Source organism: Hylobates moloch, unplaced genomic scaffold, assembly GCF_009828535.3.
Source record: "Hylobates moloch isolate HMO894 unplaced genomic scaffold, HMol_V3 SCAFFOLD_1, whole genome shotgun sequence".
Classification (NCBI taxonomy): Eukaryota; Metazoa; Chordata; class Mammalia; order Primates; family Hylobatidae; genus Hylobates; species Hylobates moloch.
This window is the reverse complement of record NW_026652276.1, coordinates 172,964,995-172,986,455: the sequence shown is the minus strand read 5'-3', so window position 1 is coordinate 172,986,455 and position 21,461 is coordinate 172,964,995. Positions and strand designations below refer to the sequence as shown.

At 38.1% G+C, this 21,461-nt stretch overlaps 1 protein-coding gene across 2 annotated transcripts in view; it reads right to left on the bottom strand.

Annotated features, from left to right (window-relative positions):
• Nucleotides 1–21,461, bottom strand: part of ABCB1 (ATP binding cassette subfamily B member 1) — a 217,537-nt gene that overhangs the window by 85,178 nt on the left and 110,898 nt on the right. The window contains exons 1-4 of one of the 2 annotated variants that reach the window (XM_032761172.2): nt 19,946–20,269; nt 19,309–19,382; nt 14,852–14,900; nt 4,153–4,321 (exon numbers count right to left, since the gene is read on the bottom strand). In XM_032761172.2, the coding sequence (XP_032617063.1) occupies nt 4,153–4,321; nt 14,852–14,900; nt 19,309–19,376 (286 nt within the window). In that variant the 5' untranslated portion in view covers nt 19,377–19,382; nt 19,946–20,269. Of the gene's footprint in view, nt 1–4,152; nt 4,322–14,851; nt 14,901–19,308; nt 19,383–19,945; nt 20,270–21,461 lie in introns of those variants that run through there. The other variant, XM_032761171.2, reaches the window with a different exon arrangement.

Genomic DNA, 21,461 nt, shown 5'->3' with positions numbered 1-21,461 from the left:
TTAAAACCACAATCGCTTTTATCTAGGATCATTTCCAGATAGTGGCCAGTCTCATAAGGAAGATGAGAATTCACAGAATACTACAGACATTCATCAGTGATTAAGCTTTGTTTACAAAAAAAGTGAAATGACAGAACCAGAGAGTTCCCTAGGCTTCAGTCATCAGAGATTTTAAGGCAAAGGTTACACATATTCTATAATTAAACCAGAGATAGATGGGAGTGGCTGTCAGGAAATCTGGTCCACAATAAAACAGCAGAACAAAAGCTGATGTCTGTTAATTAAGGCAAAGTATTGAGACGAGAAAACTTACGAGGGTTCTATTGCAGCAACAGAGAAGGATCTGCTTACTGAAGAAGGTTTTAGAGCTGTCTAATTAGAGCCTATGTTTAGTGTAAAAACCCCCAGGCTTTCCAGAGGCTCCGCAAATCCAAGTCCCCTTAAGCAAGGACTACTTCTCCAATAAGGAGGCTCTGGTATCTAGTCCACTCCCTTGGAGAGATAATGAGGTTCTGCCTAGGGAAGGGCAAAAAGAAGAATGATCTGACAGTATCCGGGGCCCCAAGAATTTAGTAGGCTGGTTCTCCCTCCACAGGCATGACAGAGCATGTTTGCCCTCATCTGTGGAACAAGCATCAAAACATTTGATGCTATTCCCCCCCTTTCCAGGCAGACTTGAGGGTATCTGGCAGTCTGAATCTGCAGACAAGCAGATTAGTGATAGTGTAGTAAGTGTCCTAAAGTGAAAATCATAGTAAAGATAGCATGCTGTCTTTGGAAAGGCATGGAAGGATACACAATGGTGGAGGGAGTGGAAATAAGGAGTGGCAGTGAGGGAAGGGTATTAATCTTACTTATTTAATCTTTATTTTAAAATGGTTCCATATGTTACACAGAATATGTACATTTTGTGTAGGAGATAGATGTTGACCATATTTGGTTATCACCTCCTCTTGGAAGCCTCCCATGCTTCCCCAATATGGAGTCAGGTGTCCTTTCTCTGTTTTTCCAATGCATTTTATTTATCTCTGTATTATATCACTAATCATATTCAACTGTATTTGTTGGTTCACTTTTCCATCCCTCCCACTACACTAAGCTTCTCAAGAGCTGGGAATGATGAGGGCATGTACTATGACTGACACACAGAATGCTCTAATACAAATTAATTGATGGATTGACTGAAGATACAACCCCTCACTCAATACCCTACCTCAGAGATTGCCAACCTTTTTCTATAAAGGGCCAGATAGTAAATATCTTAGGCTCTGCAGACCATATGGTTTGTACAACTACTCTACTGTGCCATTGTGGCATAGAAGCAGCCATAGGCTGCCTACATTCATAAAATATAAATGAATAGGTGTAGCTACGTTTCATTAAACTTTATTTACAGGTACTGAAATTTAAATTTCACATAATTTCCATGTGTCACAAAATATAATTTCTTCTTTTGATTTTTTTCAATGATTTCAAAATGTAAAATCCATTCTTAGTTCACAGGCTGTACAAAAAGAGGCAGCAGGCCAAATTAGCCCAAGGGTCACAGTTGGAGGACACCTACCTTCCCTGAAAGGCATGGCTAGTGATTCGGTAACAAGGAAATTCTACTTAAAGGGATGATTATTCACATCTATAATAGGTACTGAGTAACTTTGGGTATGTCCTAAACTTTCAACAACTATGAAAATTGAGGTAGTATCACAGAATTTTGTAAAGAAGAAATTATATAAGGAACCACATCATCATTGCAAGTTATGTAATTTCATTTGTGAGGAACATGAAAGCCTGTTGATAATAACAGTAACTAATATTTGTTGAGTACTTTTTATGACTAGACTTTGTTCTGTGATTCTTCAATGAATGAATCCACTTAAATATCACAACCATCCTGAGAAGTAGGTTCTATTGTTATCCAACTTAATAACTAAAGTATGAATAAATTCCCTAAACCTCAAAACTAAAAATTGGTAAGGGTATGGTTTTTGAGCCAGGCAGTCCAACTCCAGAGTATGTTCGCTAACCACTAAATATACCACCTCTTAAGAGGATAACAAAAGTAAACTTTCAAATATTTCTCTAAGCTTTCCTTTTCCCATTCTCAAGACTAGAAGAGTGAGCTCAATGGGAATGACTGGCAAGGAGTACAATGTGAACTACAACCTCAGCTGGAAACTAGGTACCTATGAAGATGAAAATCTAAATTACCAGCTGGCAAGCTGTGGTGATATGACCCCTGTTTAGCCTAGGAGATTTTGATAGGCATACAGACACATGGGCCTATCCAGAAAGGAGCTAGTCTTCACAACAAGATCATCATCTGTTGGGAACTCATGCATGCTATTAAGTAAGTGAGTTTACTATGTGTCTTAGTCCATTTGGGATGATATAACAAAATACATAAACTGTATGTATTAATATACAAACAATAGAAATTTATTTCCCACAGTTCTGAAGGCTGGGAAGTCATTAAAAAGTGAGCAAGATCTGGATGGACAGAGATGTACCCATTAGGTCGGCTGAGCCACCAGAGAGTGATGAAATATTTGATTCTTCCACTATGAAGCAGTAAGAGAGCTAATGCCACAGAATATTGCCCAATATAGCAAGTATAGGAACCAATAAATTCAGAAAGGATTGAGGACTTCCTTTGGTGAATGGTGTAAAAGAAAGGTACCAGTTCAGAGGTGGTGCAGCATCTTTCTGCAGGTCCCTTTGAATGCCGTGAAAGGATGCAATAAACGCATGAGAATTTTACATAGCTCAAACATACAAAAACTTTTCTGGCCCAACTCATTACCTGCATCCACAGAATTGAAGTAGTTCTACCTTAGGGTAAACAATGTACTTTTTAGGATCACAAAGTTGTTCCGAGGACCCACTGACAAATATCAAAAGATCCGTATATACCCGAGACTGGTATGAATATTCATGTGCATGTTTCTGGGGAAGCAATTCATTGCATTCATCAGAAACTTGAAAGTTCAAAAGTCAAAAGGTCCTTGTAAGCTAAGTGGTATCACTACATTTTCAAGTACATTCTCGAACAGGCATTTTCAACATTTGACCACCTGACTGCAAACTGGATTGTAAGTTTTTGAGTTGCTTGGTTTAAATCAATTTAGGCTTGACCAGAGGTAACCTAGGAAACTCAGAGATATCAATCCATTCCTCCCCAATCAAGAAAGAGAGAGAGAGAGAGAGAGAGAATATGTATGTTACACCCAGATTATTTCTGTAGTCTATTCACTTTCCCACTTTCCTTGAGAGCTGTGTTATATCTGTTTTCTCTGTCTCTATTAGCCAATTCTGCTTCCTATTTCACTGAGAAAACTAAAGTTATCAGGAGGAAACTTCCACAGATTCTCACCTTCTGATCTACCCACCACTGGGTACTGACACTCAAATTCATTTTTCCCACCTGTTACTGTTTTCCTCCTCAGCATTGGATTCATTCTTTCTCAAGGATATCACTCTAGCAAATGTCTTCCATCTCTCGTTCAAACATCACTGTCTCCTTTCTTTTGCATCATTTCCATTAACACACAAAACAAGCTACAAGCTAGTATTTGTCCTATCCTAAAATACCCTCCCCCCCGCAAACACACACACAATTTTGCCCTACTTTTCCATTCCTGCATCTGCTTCCAGAAAGCCCAGCACATAACAATGCCCAAAACTAAATTTCTGGCATTTATTGCTCAAATCCACTCTCCTTCTCCGTTTCTCATTTCTGTTGATAGTAACTGCATCCTCCCAGTTCCTAGGGCTAAAAACTTTAGAATCATCCCGGACTTTTCTTCTTAACACCCATGTTCAATCTGTTAGGAAATCTCACAACTGATTCCTACTTATCATTCAAGGTTCTAATTAAGTTCCTATATTTCTTCTTGAAGCTTTCCAGAATATTTCTTACTTCACAGGGCTCTCTCTTTTTCTACATATCTCTGCTGGCATTTCAATTGTGTGTTGTAATGCTTGTAAATATTATCTTTTCTAACTCACTACAAATATGAACTATAGCTCAGACTGTCTGCCTCCTACAGGACTAAACACACTAATGTGTATTTAGTAAAGAATCCACAAACATCACTCTAAGTGCTTGTTTTTGCTGCAAGTTTCCAATAAAATTGGTACACAAACAATACTTACTTTTATTAGTGACGTTTGACAACAGATCTTCTAAATTTCCTGCATTTGCAAAGGTATCTGTCATTTCTCCAAACACCAGCATCATGAGAGGAAGTCCAGCCCCATGGATGACGGCAGCCAAAGTTCCCACCACCATATATAACTTGTCAAGCCAGTTTGAATAGCGAAACTAAAAAGAGAAAAAAAAGAATAGCAGAGGAACAATCAGTACAGTTTCATGGATGATTTGCTTTCCCTTCAAAATATATCCAAAATCCAAACATTTTTCAGACTACTACTGATACCACCCTAGTCCAAGATACCCTCTACCTTTGTTAAATTATTGCAATAGTCTAATTAGAAATGGACATTTGATTCTTCCATTGAGTTCTGGCCTAATTCTTCGTATTGGACTTGGTCTGTCTTCTTATATGAAGTCCAATGAGAAGGATGGGATATTCTGGGAAACTGTAGAAGTATTTAATGGTACTATAATACAGTATTTGTTGCTCTAGTTTCTAAGAATAGAAGCCGCTTATCATCTCATGGGCAAAAACTTGAATGCCAAAGGCCCCTCTGAGGATACCATGGAGGAAATATTGTGTTGCTTTAAGAAGGTGGTTTGGTTTAAAGGCCTGCCACACAATGGAACTGGTATAAATGTAAACTGATTTGAAGATAATTAGGCCTCAATAATGAGCAGAAAAAAGAAAGGAATGAGTCTGATGCATACTTGTCAAGGAGCATTTTTTTCTGAGAAGACAGAATATGGCAATAATGAATCACCCCCAGTGGAGATCTGCATAATCTCTTTAAACGTAGGCAGGTCACAGGAAGGAAAGAAAAGCTTCTCTGAACCCAAAAAGTTACAGGAAGAGGACACAGTTAAGAGGAATGGGCTCAGGGCCCCCTTGGGAAGTGATTAATACTGCTCCCCTATAACTCAAGGAACTAGCTAAGGATTTAAAGAAAACCAAATGCAAAAAAACAGAAATGAGATAAAGCCAGCTGTGGGTGTCTATGGATAAATCCCAGGGCAGAAGGTTATCATGTGGATGCAAGGTGTAGCTGTAGGCAACAGGTTTGTAATGCAGGGAGGAAACTGGGTAAAAAAATCATAGGCCTAGGCAGGAAATATAAACCAAAACAGAGATTAGGCAGCAAAAAAGACATAGCCCCAGACAGCAGGATTTTAGAACTTACATATACTTCACGAGGGGATAGAAACCAATCCTAAAGTTAGCTTACACGAATCTTACAGTAGCAACTTGGGGATTTGGTACTGGACTGCTAAGTGGAGAAATAAAGAATGGTTATTACCGTAATGAATGGCAGTCCATAAAGCAGGAGATAAAAAGTAAAGTCAAATTATGAAATAATTAATGAAAATTAAGATATGGTACGTAAAAAAGAGTATCTAATAGATACTTAAGTATTTGCATTTACCTTTTTTCTAGCTCTTAAAAGTGTAATCAAATGAGCTTAAGTTTGGGTTCATGGCATAACTTTCCATGTTAGTTATGGGTTGATGACCTAAAAACATCATCATATTTACAGATTAAAGCAATGGGAGAATCATGTTTTGGCATATTTTTTCATATTTCATTGAAACACTAGCTAAATTTTGCACTATGTACTTTGTCTTAGATAAGAATTCATCTGCTTCCTTAAACAAAAATGAAGGGGAAGAGATCTTCTTTTAGAGATTATATTAAAGTGGACAAAATATCAAACTCCTCAGTACAGGAAGAGAAGATAGTTGATATGAAAAAATTTCTCCCATCACCACCAACACAGGACATTTTACCTCCAGAACTGTCACTGGCCACACAATAGCAAAGACTTGGAACCAACCCAAATGTCCAACAACGATAGACTGGATTAAGAAAATGTGGCACATATACACCATGGAATACTATGCAGCCATAAAAAATGATGAGTTCATGTCCTTTGTAGGGACATGGATGAAACTGGAAACCATCATTCTCAGTAAACTATCGCAAGGACAAAAAACCAAACACCGCATGTTCTCACTCATAGGTGGGAACTGAACAATGAGAACTCATGGACACAGGAAGGGGAACATCACACTCCAGGGACTGTTGCGGGGTGGAGGGAGGGGGGAGGGACAGCATTAGGAGATATACCTAATGCTAAATGACGAGTTAATGGGTGCAGCAAAACAACGTGGCACATGGATACATATGTAACAAACCTGCACATTGTGCACATGTACCCTAAAACCTAAAGTATAATAATAAAAAAAATAAAAAAATAAGTGGATCATGAGAGTAGACATTTACTGAATGCCTCTTCAATGACAGATAAAATCCAGAGATAAATGCCAAAGATATAATCCTGCCTTCAGAGAGATTAAAGAAAAATATATATGCAATACATACTCTGCATGCTTTGACAGCACAGTGTATAGAACAGACATAAAACTGAGTCAATCATCATTCCCTCCTTTGTGAAAAGGCTTCATACGATAAAAGAGGTGATGCTTCCTTCCAGCTTTGAAAGTTTACCAAGTGTAGCCGGGCGCAGCGGCTCATGCCTGTAATCCCAGCACTTTGGGAGGCCGAGGCAGGCGGATCATAAGGTCAGGAGATCGAGACCATCCTGGCTAACACAGTGAAACCCCGTCTCTATTAAAAATACAAAAAAAAAATTAGCCGGGCGTGGTGGCGGGCGCCTATAATCCCAGCTACCCGGGAGGCTGAGGCAGGAGAATGTCGTGAACCTGGGAGGCAGAGCTTGCAGTGAGCCGAGATCACGCCACTGCACTACAGCCTGGGCGACAGAGTGAGACTTTGACTCAAAAAAAAAAAAAGAAAAAAAAAAGAAAGTTGACCAAGTGTTAGGAAAAATAAAAAAAAAAGAAAAAGGCATTTAAGCCAAAAAGAACAGTACACTGAGATAGAAAAGAGCACAATGTGCTTAAAAAAGACTGGGGAACCTCAAGTTTGGGGTATAAAGTGTGGAAACAGAAATAGCTGACTGATCAAAAGACACCCCTCACTGAGCTGGGAAAATTGGAATCACATCTCTTAATCTTAGACTAGAAGGAAGGAGACTAAGTGAGTACTAATTTTCCAGGAATAAAGACAGAAAATTGAAAGAGTTCAGATCCTCATATTTCCTTTTGTATTTTTTTAATATTTTATTTGTTTATTTTAACTTTTAAGTTCAGGGGTACAAATGCAGGCTTGTTACATAGGTAAATTTGTTTCATGGGGGGTTGTTGTACAGATTATTTCATCACCCAGGTATTAAGCCTAGTACTCGTTAGTTATTTTTCCTGATCCTCTCCCTCCTCCCACACTCCACCCTCCGAAAGACCCCAGTGTGTGTTGTTCCCCTCTATGTGTCCATGTGTTCTCATCATTTAGCTCCCACTTTTAAGTGAGAACATGTGGTGTTTGGTTTTCTGTTCCTGTATTAGTTTGCTAAGGATAATGGCCTCCAGCTCCAGCCATGCCCTACAAAGGACATGATCTCATTTCTTTTTATGGCTGCATGGTGTTCAATGCTCTATGTGTACCACATTTTCTTTATCCAGTCTATAATTGATGGCCATTTAGGTTGATTCCATGTCTTTGTTATTGTGAATAGTGCTGCAATGAACATACAATGCATGTGTCTTTATAATACAATGATTTATATTCCTTTGGGTATATACCCAGTAATAGGTCAAATGGTATTTCTGTCTTTAGGTCTTTGAGGAATCACCACACTGTCTTCCACAATGGCTGAACAGTGTATAAATGTTCCTTTTTCTCCACAACCTTGTCAGCATCTGTTATTTTTTTACTTTGTAATAATAGCCATTCTGACTGGTGTTAAATGGTTTCTCATAGTGGTTTTGATTCGCATTTCTCTAATGATCAGTGATGTTGAGCTTTTTTTATATAATTGTTGGCCACGTGTCTTTTAAGAAGTCTCTATTCATGTCCTTTGCCCACCTTTTTATTGGGTTGTTTGTTTTTTCTTTGTAAATTTGTTTAAGTTCCTTATAGATACTAGAACCTCATATTTCTTAGTGCCATGAAGCAAGATTGATTTCTAGAGAGAAGGGGGTGAGAAGATTTGAGAAAGTGGTAATATAATGCTGAGTAGGACAAAAGCCTCAGTCAAATGCCCTCGCTCTGTAGTTTATTAGGAAGGAGACTTTAGGGGAAACAAATCTTAATAATCTTGAGCCTCAGTTTCTGAATTTACAAAATGAGGAAAATATTCATACACACAGAAAACCTTACATAGCTGTTATGAGGGTAAAAATGAGAATACAAGAAACTTATTGAGCATACAATATGCAAATATATGATATAAGCAGGTACTGTTACTGGTTTTGAAAATATAATAACAAGACTTTTCAGTCTCATAAAGTCAAAGAGCAGGCAGACCAAAAAACATTGTAACACAGGTGAAATGTAAAATAGAAGTATAAACTAATTGTAATTGGAGCTTTTAAAAAAGGAAATGCGCTGGGCATGATGGCTCATGCCTGTAATCCCAACACTTTGGGAGGCTGAGGGCAGGAGGATTGCTTGAGCCCAGGAGTTTGGTAGAGCCTAGGCAACATAGGGAGACCCACTCTCTACAAAAAAATTTAAAAATTGTTTGGGTGTGATGGCATGTGCTTGGGGTCCTAGCTACTCCAGAGGCTGGGGTGGGAGGATCACCTAAGCCTGGGTGGTTGAACCTACAGTGAGCTGTGATCATGCCACTGTACTCCAGTCTGGGTGACAGAGTAAGACCTAAAAAAAGAAAGTGAGAGAGAGAGAGAAACAAAGAAAGAAAGAAAGAAAGTTTGATTAGATGCTAAAAGGAAAGAGAGAGAAGGTGAACCAGAACCACATAAAAGGCATGTTGATCAGTGCCTAATGCCAAAGACTGGGCTTTCCAGGGCAAAGAAGTAGAAGGTACTGACAGGAGAGAGGTTTAGGTAACATTCAGCAGGTTAGATGGCAAACATGACTTGGATTGGAGAGAGTATTCATTCATTCATTTATTCATTTAACATTCAAGGGATATGTGAACATTTTAAAATATCTTTCAAATATTTGAAAGAACCTAATAAGGTCAGGCTTGGTTCTAGGTACTGGTAACAACAGTGAGTAAGACAAGCTACCTATCCTCACAAAGCATACATTCTAGTGCATATAGTAAAAGGGGGAATAGATGTATTCAACATTCATTCAATATTTAAGTTCCTATGAAATTTCCAGGCACTGTTCTAGGGCATTTGGGTTATAGTAGAGAACAAAATATACAAAAAATCTCCTGTCTCCATGGAGCCTACCTTCAGAGAGAAGACAAACACACAAAAAAGAAATCAGACAGTGATAAATATTCAGAAGAAAAGCCATACATGGTATGACACAGAGACAGGCAGGGTCACCTGGTTTAGACTGGCTGGTCAGAGAATGTCTTTCTCAGGAGGTAACATCCATGATGAGACTTCAGTGACAGGAAGGATACAGTTCATCCTGTGATGATCTGGGGACAGTGCATTCCAGGCAGGAAGAGCCAATGCAAAGGTACTTAGGTAAAAACCAGCTTTCTGTGTCCCAAGGACCAAATAGAATGAACACTATGGCAAGAGCAGAGTGAGGGAGAATATTTGTCTGCAGTAAAGTCAGAAATAACAGAGGTCAGATATGTAGGGCATTTTGTGACAGGAAGGAGTCTGGGTTTTACACTGAACTTCCTGTGTAAGCAGAAAGGAAAGCATTTAATGGTTTTAAGGTAGGGACCAAGGTGGTATGATGTGGCTGCTATGGGTAAATTTTTAGAAGAGCAAAACGGAAGGAGGGATACTAGGAGATGAAAGAGCAGTTGAGAGAGTAAAGTCTTGACCAGGTGTGGTAGACAGAATAATTCTCCCCCCACAGCCTGTCCAAATCCTAATCCCAGGAACCTGTGAATATATTTCTTTACATGATAAAAGGGACTTTGCGGATTTAAAAAGTCTCCAGATGGGGGATTACCCTGGATTATCTAGGAGGGCAAATGTAATCACAAGGTGCTTATAAGAGGGAGGAGGGGGCCCGGAGTCAGTAGGAGATGTGATGATTGAAGTGAGAGGTTGGAGTGACGCAAGGAAGGGCCTGTGAGTCTAGAAATGCAAGTGTCCTCTAGAAGCTGAAAAGGGGAAGGAAACAGAGCCTCCAGAAGAAATGCAATCCTGCTGATACCTTGACTTTAGCCCAGTAAAACATTCGATTCCAGAACAGTAAGATAATAAACTTGTGTTGTTTTAAGCCACTAAGCGAGTGCTATTTTCCTACAGCAGCAACAGGAAATGAATACACAATGTCAAAAGAGGGATGATGAAGAGGCAGGGCAGAGCTGGAAGGAATCACAGGTTGTGGTCAAAGACTGATACACGTGTGTGTGTGTTTATACCTTCATAGAGGAAAGCTCACCCAGACAATAAGCCCAAGATCCTGTCCACACGTGCAATTTACTAAGGTACTCATGTAATTTATGGGGCGCGGTTGTTGGAACTGAAGAAGTCAGAGAATGTTGAGACTTATTTGTAAGGTTACCAAAATACTCAGAAGAATAACAGGAACATAAGGTGAATAAAGTAGAAGCAATCAAATGCCAAAGTCCTCAAGGAATGGGGGTGGGGGTATAATTCGAGGATACCACTGAAAATAGATAGAAGATAGTATAATTATGCAGAGTGAAACTCAAATGACAAAGGAGTTTGCATGAGAATAAAAAATAATTTGAAAATGGCTTTGTGGAACTATAGGAATGTCCACATCATCTCTGACTCCTGTGATAACGGGTTCAGGAACTTAACTTTACAAGCGAGGGCAACACAAGAAAAAGCCAAAGAGCTGGAGGAAAATCAGCAAACTGTGACATAACAGAAGCAAATACAAAAAATACAGGAGAATAGTCTAAGTGCTGCTGAGAGATCAAGATAGAATTTTAAACTGTCCACTGAATGTAGAGAGAGGCAGGAACAGGAGCCAAACTTCAACAGGTTGAGAACTAAGTCAATGGTGAAATCAAGACAGAACGCAAAGGCCACTTTTGTGTGTGAAGGGAGCTGGCAGAGGTAACTCCATGAAGGGCATCAGTAAGATCACAGTGCCTTGATATGTCAATGCCAATGGGACAGATCCAGTTGAGAGGGAAAGACGGAAGATACAGAAGAGAATGAGTGGTAATAATGATGTAAGGTCCCTGAGAAGGCAGAGGAGATAGGAGCGAAAGTACGAGTGATTAGTCTTAAGACTAAAACTCTGTCATAACTGGAAAGAAGGAGGAGGAAACAGATTCAGATACAGGTAGGTTTTTATGATTATTGCAGCTGTGAAGATCAAGGAGTGATTATCCATATAACCATAAAAGTCACCCAAGTTGGTTGGAGCAGCAAAGTGGAAAGGGAGGATACTGAGCCAGGTGGCATAGTCTTTGATGATCAGATGGTCAGAAGATCAAAAGATAGCAGCAATAAAGAACTCTTCAATTCCAGAGAGATAACAGTTTAACCAATCATAAATGATTACAGTTGTTAAAAGCAACTGGGCATATCTGAGTCTACCCTGCTTACTAGCTATGTGACCCTGTGATTTTGAATGCATTACTTAACTTCTCTAAGTCAATTTCTTCATCTGGAACGCAAGAATAACACAAGTTCCTAAATTGCAGGGACTTATGTCCCTATATGAAGATTATGTCACACAATAAACATAGGGTATTTAACAAATGCCTGGTACAAGGGAAACACTTAACATCGTTAGGTATTATCTATTTAGAAAAAAAATTAATGTTTCCGTAAGACACACACAATAGAAAGCTCAGAGTTCAATCTACAGTGCACAATTCTTGCAAGAATATATAATCTTTTTTTTTTTTGAGACAGTGTCTCACTCTGTCACCCAGGCTAGAGTGCGGTGGCACAATCTTGGCTCACTGCATCTCCACCTCCTGGGTTCAAGTGATCCTCCTACCTCAGCCTCCCGAGTAGCTGAGACTACAGGCATGTGCCACCATGCCCAGCTAATTTTTGTACTTTTCACATTGACAGGGTTTTGTCATGTTGCCCAGGCTGGTCTTGAACTTCAGGGCTCAAGTGATCTGCCCACCTTAGCCTTTCAAAGTGCTGGGATTACAGGCGTGAGCCACAGCACCTGACCAAGAGTGTATAATCTTTAAGAAGTTCATTTTGTGGAGAAACTGCAGCCCAGCTCTATGAGTCGCATTTCTTCACTTGCTTTAGATTTTATTCTAATTTTATGTTTCTGTAAATGTTGAAACAAGGTCTGATATAAATTTTAAAAGCTAGTATAAAATTTTGAATCTATTCCTTACTTCTTTCATCACTTTTTTAAGATTGCTAAAAAGTCTCACAGTGGAAATAAATTAACAGACATTGTGTGCAGACAAGAGCTAACACAGCAGCTCTGAGGCTGCTATGTTTAGAAAGGCCTGTATACAAAGGTTGGCCCTTGGCTGGAACTTGGATTTGGGGAGGATTACCACCATTCTAACTGATAAGTATGGCCAAACTATCTGTATAAACAATATGATTCTTCCTTCTGCAGTTCTGCCTTCCTTGTATGAGTCTGAAATTTTCGTGCATGCTGGGTAGGTGCCTACATGATCAGTACCTAACAAAATCCTTGGGCACTGAGTCTCTAATGAGCTTCTCTGATAAACAGCATTCTACAAGTGCTGTCTTAACTCATTGCTTGGGGAAATTCAGTGTGCGCTGTGACTCCATTAGGAGAGAACTCTAGGAGCTTGCACCTGGTTTCTTCTGGACTTGACCCCACTCACCTTTTACCATGGCTGATTTTGCCTTGTATCTTTTTGTTGTAATAAACCTTAGCCATAAATCCTCTGGGTCCTCCTAGTGTGAATCACTGAAGCTGGGCTTCTTGGAAACCCTGAACACACAATGTTTTTTGTCTTCACTGAAAACTATTACTAATAAGCAATGCCAGTGACATCACCAATATATTGTTAAACTTTTATTATGTTCTTGTGTTTATAAGTTTTATATTGAAGTTACATTCAATGTTTTCTATGTTGACTTTTCAGGAAAAAAGATGTGAGGAAAATCTATCTAAGTAGTAGAGTACTTCATCAAGAGGCTTAGAATATATTCTCTCTATCCTGGCCCCATTGTGCATCCTCAGACAAGTGAACATGTCTGGCTCCAGCTTCTTCATGTGTAAAATTGGAATAATGATAGTATCTTTCTCAAAAGGAGTATCTTTCTCAAAATGATAGTATCTTTCTCAAAATGAGATTAAATATGAAATACTTAGGACAATGCTTGGCACATAGTGCTTTATGTGTGCTATTACTACTACCTTATATTAAAGCTCCATATTTTTATTCTTTTGTGCCTTAAAATGAATTATTGATACATTGCCTCTATATAGTAGGTCTGTTAAATTTTCTAAAATATAAGACTCCTAAGGTTTAAAAAAATTTAACTACAAATAATAAAAACTGAAAGTCTCAAAGTGACAGCACAAAATCCTGGGGATAAATACAACTTTAACCTAAACGCTTCTTTCCATACAAGAAAGTAACAATGAAAACTGTCACTTGGTTACTCAAGTAGTCTAAGAATGACTCAAGTACATAGTCTCATCTCACCAAAATTCCAAAGGGCGTAGAGATAGAATAAAATCAGGAGTCATGGCAAGAGCAATGGTAGCACAGAGAAACGAAGATCACATAAGGGAAACATAGAGTCCTCAGTGTAAAAGTCACATGACTGTTTTTTTCCTACCTACAACTATTTTTATAGTCAATTTATTAAAATCCATTTTGCAAGACAATCTATCCACTCCCTTACCTTAAAAAAATTGCTGTGTTATAACTGAATTATAAAGCATGTGCTGTTAGACTTAATTGGTTTAGTAGTCTTCCAGGTTCTAATTTCTGGAATCTTTCACCTAACAGTTCACCTAAATTTGTACTCTTAGAAAAAAGGAAGTAAGAATCCAGGTAGATAAGAGGTCATTAACTAGGCAGAGGTTGCAGTGAGCCAAGATCTCAGCACTGAGGTCATCAACCAACCACACGTAGATGATACCTGTCTGATTCCAAGTGTGATTAAAGAAAAGCTTCTAAAAAACCACTGTGCAACCAGAAAATGAAATAAAGAGTTACAATAAGGTTTTCGAATTCTAGATTTTCATCTATTTAACACAGGGGAATAATGGCATATGACATATTTGAAATCATAGTAATAAATAATCCATTGCTACCTTTTATTGTTAGTAATGGATTTTGAACTAAAATTTGCAATGGACTAACCTAAATGAACTAAAATTTGCATAGTAATAAATAATCCATTGCTACCTTTTATTGATAGCAACGGACTTTGACCTAGAAAACCTGCCAGAATTTCAGAGCCATTAAAGACAGAATTCTATGTGATTGGTTTCCTCTACGCAGATGGGAGAGGTGCTTGTGTAGGTAATGGATGACTGGCAACGTAATTCATTAGAAGAATTGAAATCTAAGTCAGGAATGGTGGCTGTAGATTAGTAATATACATAGCAAGTTATGATCAGCATTCTCCTGAAAATAAGCTAAATCAAACCAATTTATTTTGCATCTCCATTATCATACCCTATAAGAAAATCTTACATCAGATGAAATATCTCTTTTCCATGTAAGGAGATGTCAAATTTCCAAAGTATTTTGAATAGTTAATAAATTCAAAACTCACCATTGAAAATACACTGACAGTTGGTTTCTTTTCCTTCTTATCTTTTTCACTGCAAAACAGCAATGGAATTACATAAAACTTTAAAAATTACATACATTTAAAAATTACCCAAATTAACATAGAACATATATTTAATGACAAATAGGAAGAAGAAATATGTCTATATTATACAGTTAAAAAACAGGATAATAATAGTATGACCCCATTTATAATGTTTAAATATGTTTACATATATCTTAGAAATCTACATACATGGTTATCACTGAGTGCTGGAATCTCTCTAAAAATATTTTCTTCCTTGTGCCTTTGATATTTCCTGATTTTCTATGATGAATACATACATACACCCTTTGCAATTAGAAAAATATACATACTGAAAAAAGAGTTCCCTGTTTTTATTCTAATTAGAAAATCATTCATGCTTCCTCTTAATTATGAATCCCCTAATTGTCATTAGAGTAATGATGGCAGTAGATATTTTATCCATCTACTATCCAGATATTATTCTTAATCATTCCCTTTCTAGTGAAGAGTAGTGGCAATTAGATGCTGGGCATAACTAGCCTAAGAAGAAAATTAAATTACTCTTTATGAGCAAATCTAATTGTGAAAAAAATGTCTGGAGTCCTAAATGGACCATTATGAAATAAATGCACGCTAGAAACCTATGATCAAAAATGATGTGCTATAAATTGTCAAAAAGTTGTCCTCAGGCATAAGGTCAACTATTATTTTGAGCCCAGATACTAATGAATCTAACTCTGTAGCCCATTTTCTACTCTGTGTAACTGCCACCTAGGATGTGAAAGCAAACCAACCGTGACAAATCTGCCTCATCTGTATTTTTGTAGGTATAAAATAAAAACTATTTTAGAAAAGATTTGTGTTATTTTTTACATGGTTTTTAAGTTCATAAGGTAAATTCATCTTTGTCTTTGTTCTTTACACTAAGTGAGGTCAAAAGAGGTGAGGAGACTTCTAAAGAAAAAAATCCAGAGTTTACCCATTTGGCTTTGGAGTAATGTTAGACAGACATAAAATACACAAACATAACTCTTCAGGTTTGGTCCCACCCAATTCCCAGTAAAGGCATGGTTTCGGTATCCCTGGAACCAGGATGAAAGGAGAAAAATAGCCATAAATAGTTAAGTTTTAGCTCTAAGCTTTTTATTTATTTTTTTGTTCTCTAAAACTGCTGCTACTCTGGAGAAGTTATAATGTTCCAAGCACTGGCACAATTCATAAACAATTCTATGAGGAAGACACATTTTTGTTCTTTTAGAGACATAGAAGAGTGAGAAGAGTTAACTTAACTTGTCCAAGGTCCACAGCTATAACTAAGCCAATATTTAAATGCCAAGTCTGTTCCCTGACCACCAAACTATAAGGTGCAACCTCAGATTTCTGAGATACTGCATCACACTAAAATGCACTTTCACACAAACTCTCACCCCTACTAGGTAACTTACTTATCCCCATTAGCACAAAAAACAGTGCTTAGAAAGACAAGTCATTCATCAAACATCATTTTAATAAAGAATCTTTGCTAATAGTCATATTCCAAATAGGACTATTATCCCAGCATTATCTATTACCAAAGCCATATGCTTCTTTACAATCCCATGTTAAAATAGACTTAAATCAATGGCAATGAACACAATGTAATAAGAACTACTTATCTAAAATACAATCTCTAATTTGAAAAAAAAGTCTATAGGCCATGATAGAACCAGTAATAGAAATACGTGAAAGATCATACAAGTTTCTTTACTGTTTCTCTTCACATACCCTCAATATTTCTTAGTTAAATCTACCTAAATGTTTGTATCATAAGTACATAATTCTTTAAGCTATCAAGATTTCAAAAATAAAAAGTTAAAAACAAAAAGTGGAATACCTACCCTCCACTCTATGGAGCCTTTTTCATGGTTTATATGAACATTTTTGTTACAAAAATTTTCAATTTCAATCACATGTTCTCCTACCATTATCACATCTAAGAAAAGTGATTACAATTCTGTTATTGGCTAATATCTAATGCACATTAAAATCTCCCATGAATGTTTTCCATAGGATTTTTTCCTTGTTGAACTTTTAAGTTGCTTTTGTTTTGTTTTGTAATGTTCACACACTACATTTGGTAGTTATATCTCTTTAGTCTCTCTTAATCTAGAAGTCCTCCTTTTATTTTTTTAACATTGACTTTTGTAAAGGAATAAGAACAGCTGTCTTGTAGAATGTCCCACATCTTGGGTATCAAACTGAATACAAATGGGAGGTGCAATAAATGTAAAATACACATCAAACAGGAGATTTAGCATAAAAGAGAATGTAACCTATCTTATTAATCATTTTGATTACATGTAGAAAATCCAATCTTTTGGATATATTGAGTTCTGTAAAATATATTTACGAAATTAGTTTATCTTTTTATTTTTATTTTTTACTGTTGCTACTAGAAAATTTTAAATTACAAATGTGGCTCACATGATATATCTATTGGACAGCCCCAGTCTACAAGTTTAATTGTATTCAGACTAAATGTTTTTGCAGATATATTAATCCTATTTGCTAGGTAATGTTGTTTACTCAAAATCCAAGTGATGAGTCATTTACTACAGTTTATTCCACCATGAGAGATACCAGGTCTGATCACTCGGTCAATGTGCTAACTGCAAAATCTTTAATTGGAAAAGCACATTCTCCTTTCAATTAGTAAACATTTTGAAGAAAATTCTTTTTTTAATTTTATTATTATTACACTTTAAGTTTTAGGGTACATGTGCACAATGTGCAGGTTTGTTACATATGTATACATGTGCCATGTTGGTGCGCTGCACCCATTAGAAGAAAATTCTTAGATACAGCATTTTTCTGATGGTTTAGAGTATATTGACAATCCTTGCCTGAATCTATTATAACAATGGAAGTTCCAAAACGATAGCTGGAATTTTTCTCTAAAGATCATTGCTTTATTTTCTCTACCTCTCACACTTTCTTTCAGTTTCCCTCCTCTCAGAATATTAAGCATTCAGCAGTAGCATTCAGTATCTCAAAATCGATTACAGTTATGATGTTCTTTGATGCTCAAATTGTCCCAGAGTTGGCCATTGGAAGCATCTTCCAGACAGCTTCAGTGTGCTTTCGACTACTCCATTAAACTCCACTTCCTTATTTTCAGGTACCACAAGATACTCCAGGCTCACTTTCTATTTTTCCTGCCCCAGAGCTGGCTGAAATTAGCTATTGAGGTGTTCATTTCTTTTAGGGAGGAATGGTATTTAGAAACCAAGATCTGGTACTAACAGTGCTCGTTGTTACTGTCCCTTTCAGTGGACTGAAAATGAACTATTAAAAGATTATGAATTCATATTGAAATTTCCAATTCAAACTTAACATTATTTTTAAAAATGTATTTGATTTCCACATTTGTATTTTTTCTCTTACACTGAAAAGCTTGGTTTCTTATAATATTAATGTGTTTACTAATTTATCTTATAATTTACATTAGAGTTTCTAATATTATTAAACTTACCAGTTTATCTTACAATTAACTACTAACAATGAATCTATTTAGTGAAGTTTTAAATTTTTTATAAAGGCAGAGCACCATGATCAAAATTTACTTTAAATAATTATTTTCCCTATATGATTACATTACCAATATTATATACAGATATTTATTGCCAGTTAACAACCTAAATGTACTTTTGACCTTCTGTCTCAGCCAGGCCACAAACACGCGATGTTTACATAGCCATTTACCGGAAGCAAGAGCCTGGACCACAGAGCAGATCACCAGCAGCATATGGCTCACGTGTGGGCGACCAACACCACTTGAAAAGCAGAAGTTCATAAGACAGAAACACATATGAGCATCCGCCTGTCTGGGGCAGGAAAGCTGAGAAAGAGGCACACCAAGACTAAGGGAAAGAGGCCGGGAAGGGTAAAAGGGTGAAATGAAAAGAGGTTGGTGAATGACTAAGAACGGTTGGATAGGACAAATAAGTTCCAATGTTCGATAGCAGACGAGGGTGACTATAGTTAGCAATATATTGTATATTTCAAAGTAGCTAGAAGACCTAAAATGTTATCAACACATAGAAATGAAATATACCTAAGGTGATGTATCCTCCAAATACCCGGACTTGATCATTACACATTCCGTGCATGTAAAAAACGCTTCCATGTACCCCATTTCATAAATATGTAAAATATTATGTATCATTAAAAGAAAGAACAAAAAAGACAGGGAAAATGCATATGCTGTGCTCCACGCAGCCAAAAAACTTCTGCTCTAGGCAGGGATATTGATTCCTAAGGCTGGCTTGCGTTTCTTAAAATAAAAATAATTAAAAACAACAACAATATGTCATTTATTTCAGAGCTGGAGGCTAGAAATAAATTACTCAAATCTCGCAACTATGTAAACTATGAAAATGAAACAAACTAGTTACCTTTTATTGTTGAATTTATAAAAGTTCTTCTTCTCTGCTCCTCCATTGCGGTCCCCTTCAAGATCCATCCCGACCTGAAGAGAAACCGCAGCTCATTAGCCAAATGCATGACCTTCAGGCGCGCCGGAGGTGAGACTAACCTCTAGTCCCCCGTCGAACCCAGAGAGCAGTAAAAGGGAGCGCTCGCTGTGATGCCCCAGCTGCTCTGGCCGGGATGGGCACTGCAGGGGCTTTCCTGTGCGCGGGGTCTCCAGCATCTCCACGAAGGCAGAGTTAGGGGTCTGGCAGCGCGTTCTGGACTTTGCCCGCCACCAGTGCGGTTCTCCCTCCTGGTTCCAGTCGCCGCGGACAAAGCTTCCTCCCACCCACCGCCCGCGGGCTCAGAGACCGGGTCCCCGCACCGCGCGGCCTGTGCGCGCACCGGGCAACATGGTCCAGTGCCACTACGGTTTGGGCGCTGCTCCAGGAGCTCCTGTGTCTAGATCTCACCCCACTTGGTCCCCATGGACTTGCCAGAGGACTCCACACTATCCACGCCTCAAGAAGCCCTTCTCCCGTGAAGACCAAGTTCAGGAAATCTGAAAGCCTGACACTTGGGAACTGTCCCATAGTAGCTCCCAGCTCTGCGTGCCCCTACCTCGCGTTCCTTGGAACGGCCACCAAGACGTGAAATTTTGGGAGAAGATACTCCGACTTTAGTGGAAAGACCTAGCGGAAACGAACAGGGGCCTCTGCTCCTTTGAGCTTGGAAGAGCCGCTGCTGGAATGAGCTCAGGCTTCCTGTGGCAAAGAGAGCGAAGCGGCTGTGCTCAGCCCACGCCCCGGCGCTGTTCCTGCCCAGCCAATCAGCCTCACCACAAATGAGTGCTCCCAGCCCAGATTGACTGAATGTTGATTCCTCGAGAAATTGCGAAACAGGTTGAATTTCCAGGAGGAATATTCTCGCTTCCGTTGCCCCTCTCTAGAAAGGGCAAGTAGAGAAACGCCCATCAGCTGAATCATTGGGCACGTTTCAACTTATATAGACACGTCTTTCAAAGTTCACGTAAGTCTTCATATCCGTATAACTACATGACGTAGTGAAGGGAAATTTTCTCGGAATTCGTATTTAATACAGTTAATACAAAAACTCCGACCTCTCCAATTCTGTATCACCTTTCTGCTTCCTAACACCTTTGAAAAGGCTAGGAAAAATTTTTCTGCAGTGGTCTTTCTTCAGCATGTTTGACAGTTTCTGAGTTATATCTGTTCATCCTCTATTTGATGATAAATGGAATGAAAGAAAAAGGAAGTTTTAAAAAATATATGGAGACAGGTATTTCAAGGTACAAATGCTATTTCAAAGTGTGTAATATTTTAAAACTTCAGAAGTCAGATCAATGCCTGTGTTTTTCCAGGGCATTTCAAATTCTTACATTTTAATTCAAATTAGTAAAATAAACAGAGCATGTTTTAGCATATTACATTAGTTGTAATTTCCTTCCATATTTACTGCCAACATTTAATATTTTTTCCTGTCTACTATTTGCTTCAAACTGAGGAAAAGTACGTGCAATCTGCACAATTCAAAATTGTAAAGCAATGCTAACTCACATCAGAGCTTTTCTTACTTCTTACGAACATAGAGGAAATAGGTTTGTTGTATCCTCTAGTCTACATTCTATGACTTTCACATATTACCTATCAGTTTATTGCATAAGTTTAGAAGAAGAAAATCACTTTGTTTTTTACTGCACAGTCTGAGGATGTTTCCACTTTCTTTAAATAACTCATACTTCAAAGCCATAATTTTTTTCTATTCTTGACTACAAATTTTCCTTACCTTGATATACTTTGTTCTTGGCCTTACAATACAATTAAGTTTTCTTTTGTTTTTCTTTCTTTTTTTTTTTTTTTTTTTTTTGCGACAGAGTCTTGCTTTGTCGCCCAGGCTGGAGTGCAGTGGCACGATCTGGGATCTGGGCTCGCTGCAAGCTCCGCCTCCCGGGTTCATGCCATTCTCCTGCCTCAGCCTCCCAGGTAGCTGGGACTACAGGTGCTCGCCACCACGCCCGGCTAATTTTTTGTATTTTTAGTAGAGACGGGGTTTCACTGTGTTAGCCACGATGGTCTTGATCTCCTGACCTCATGATCCACCTGCCTCGGCCTCCCAA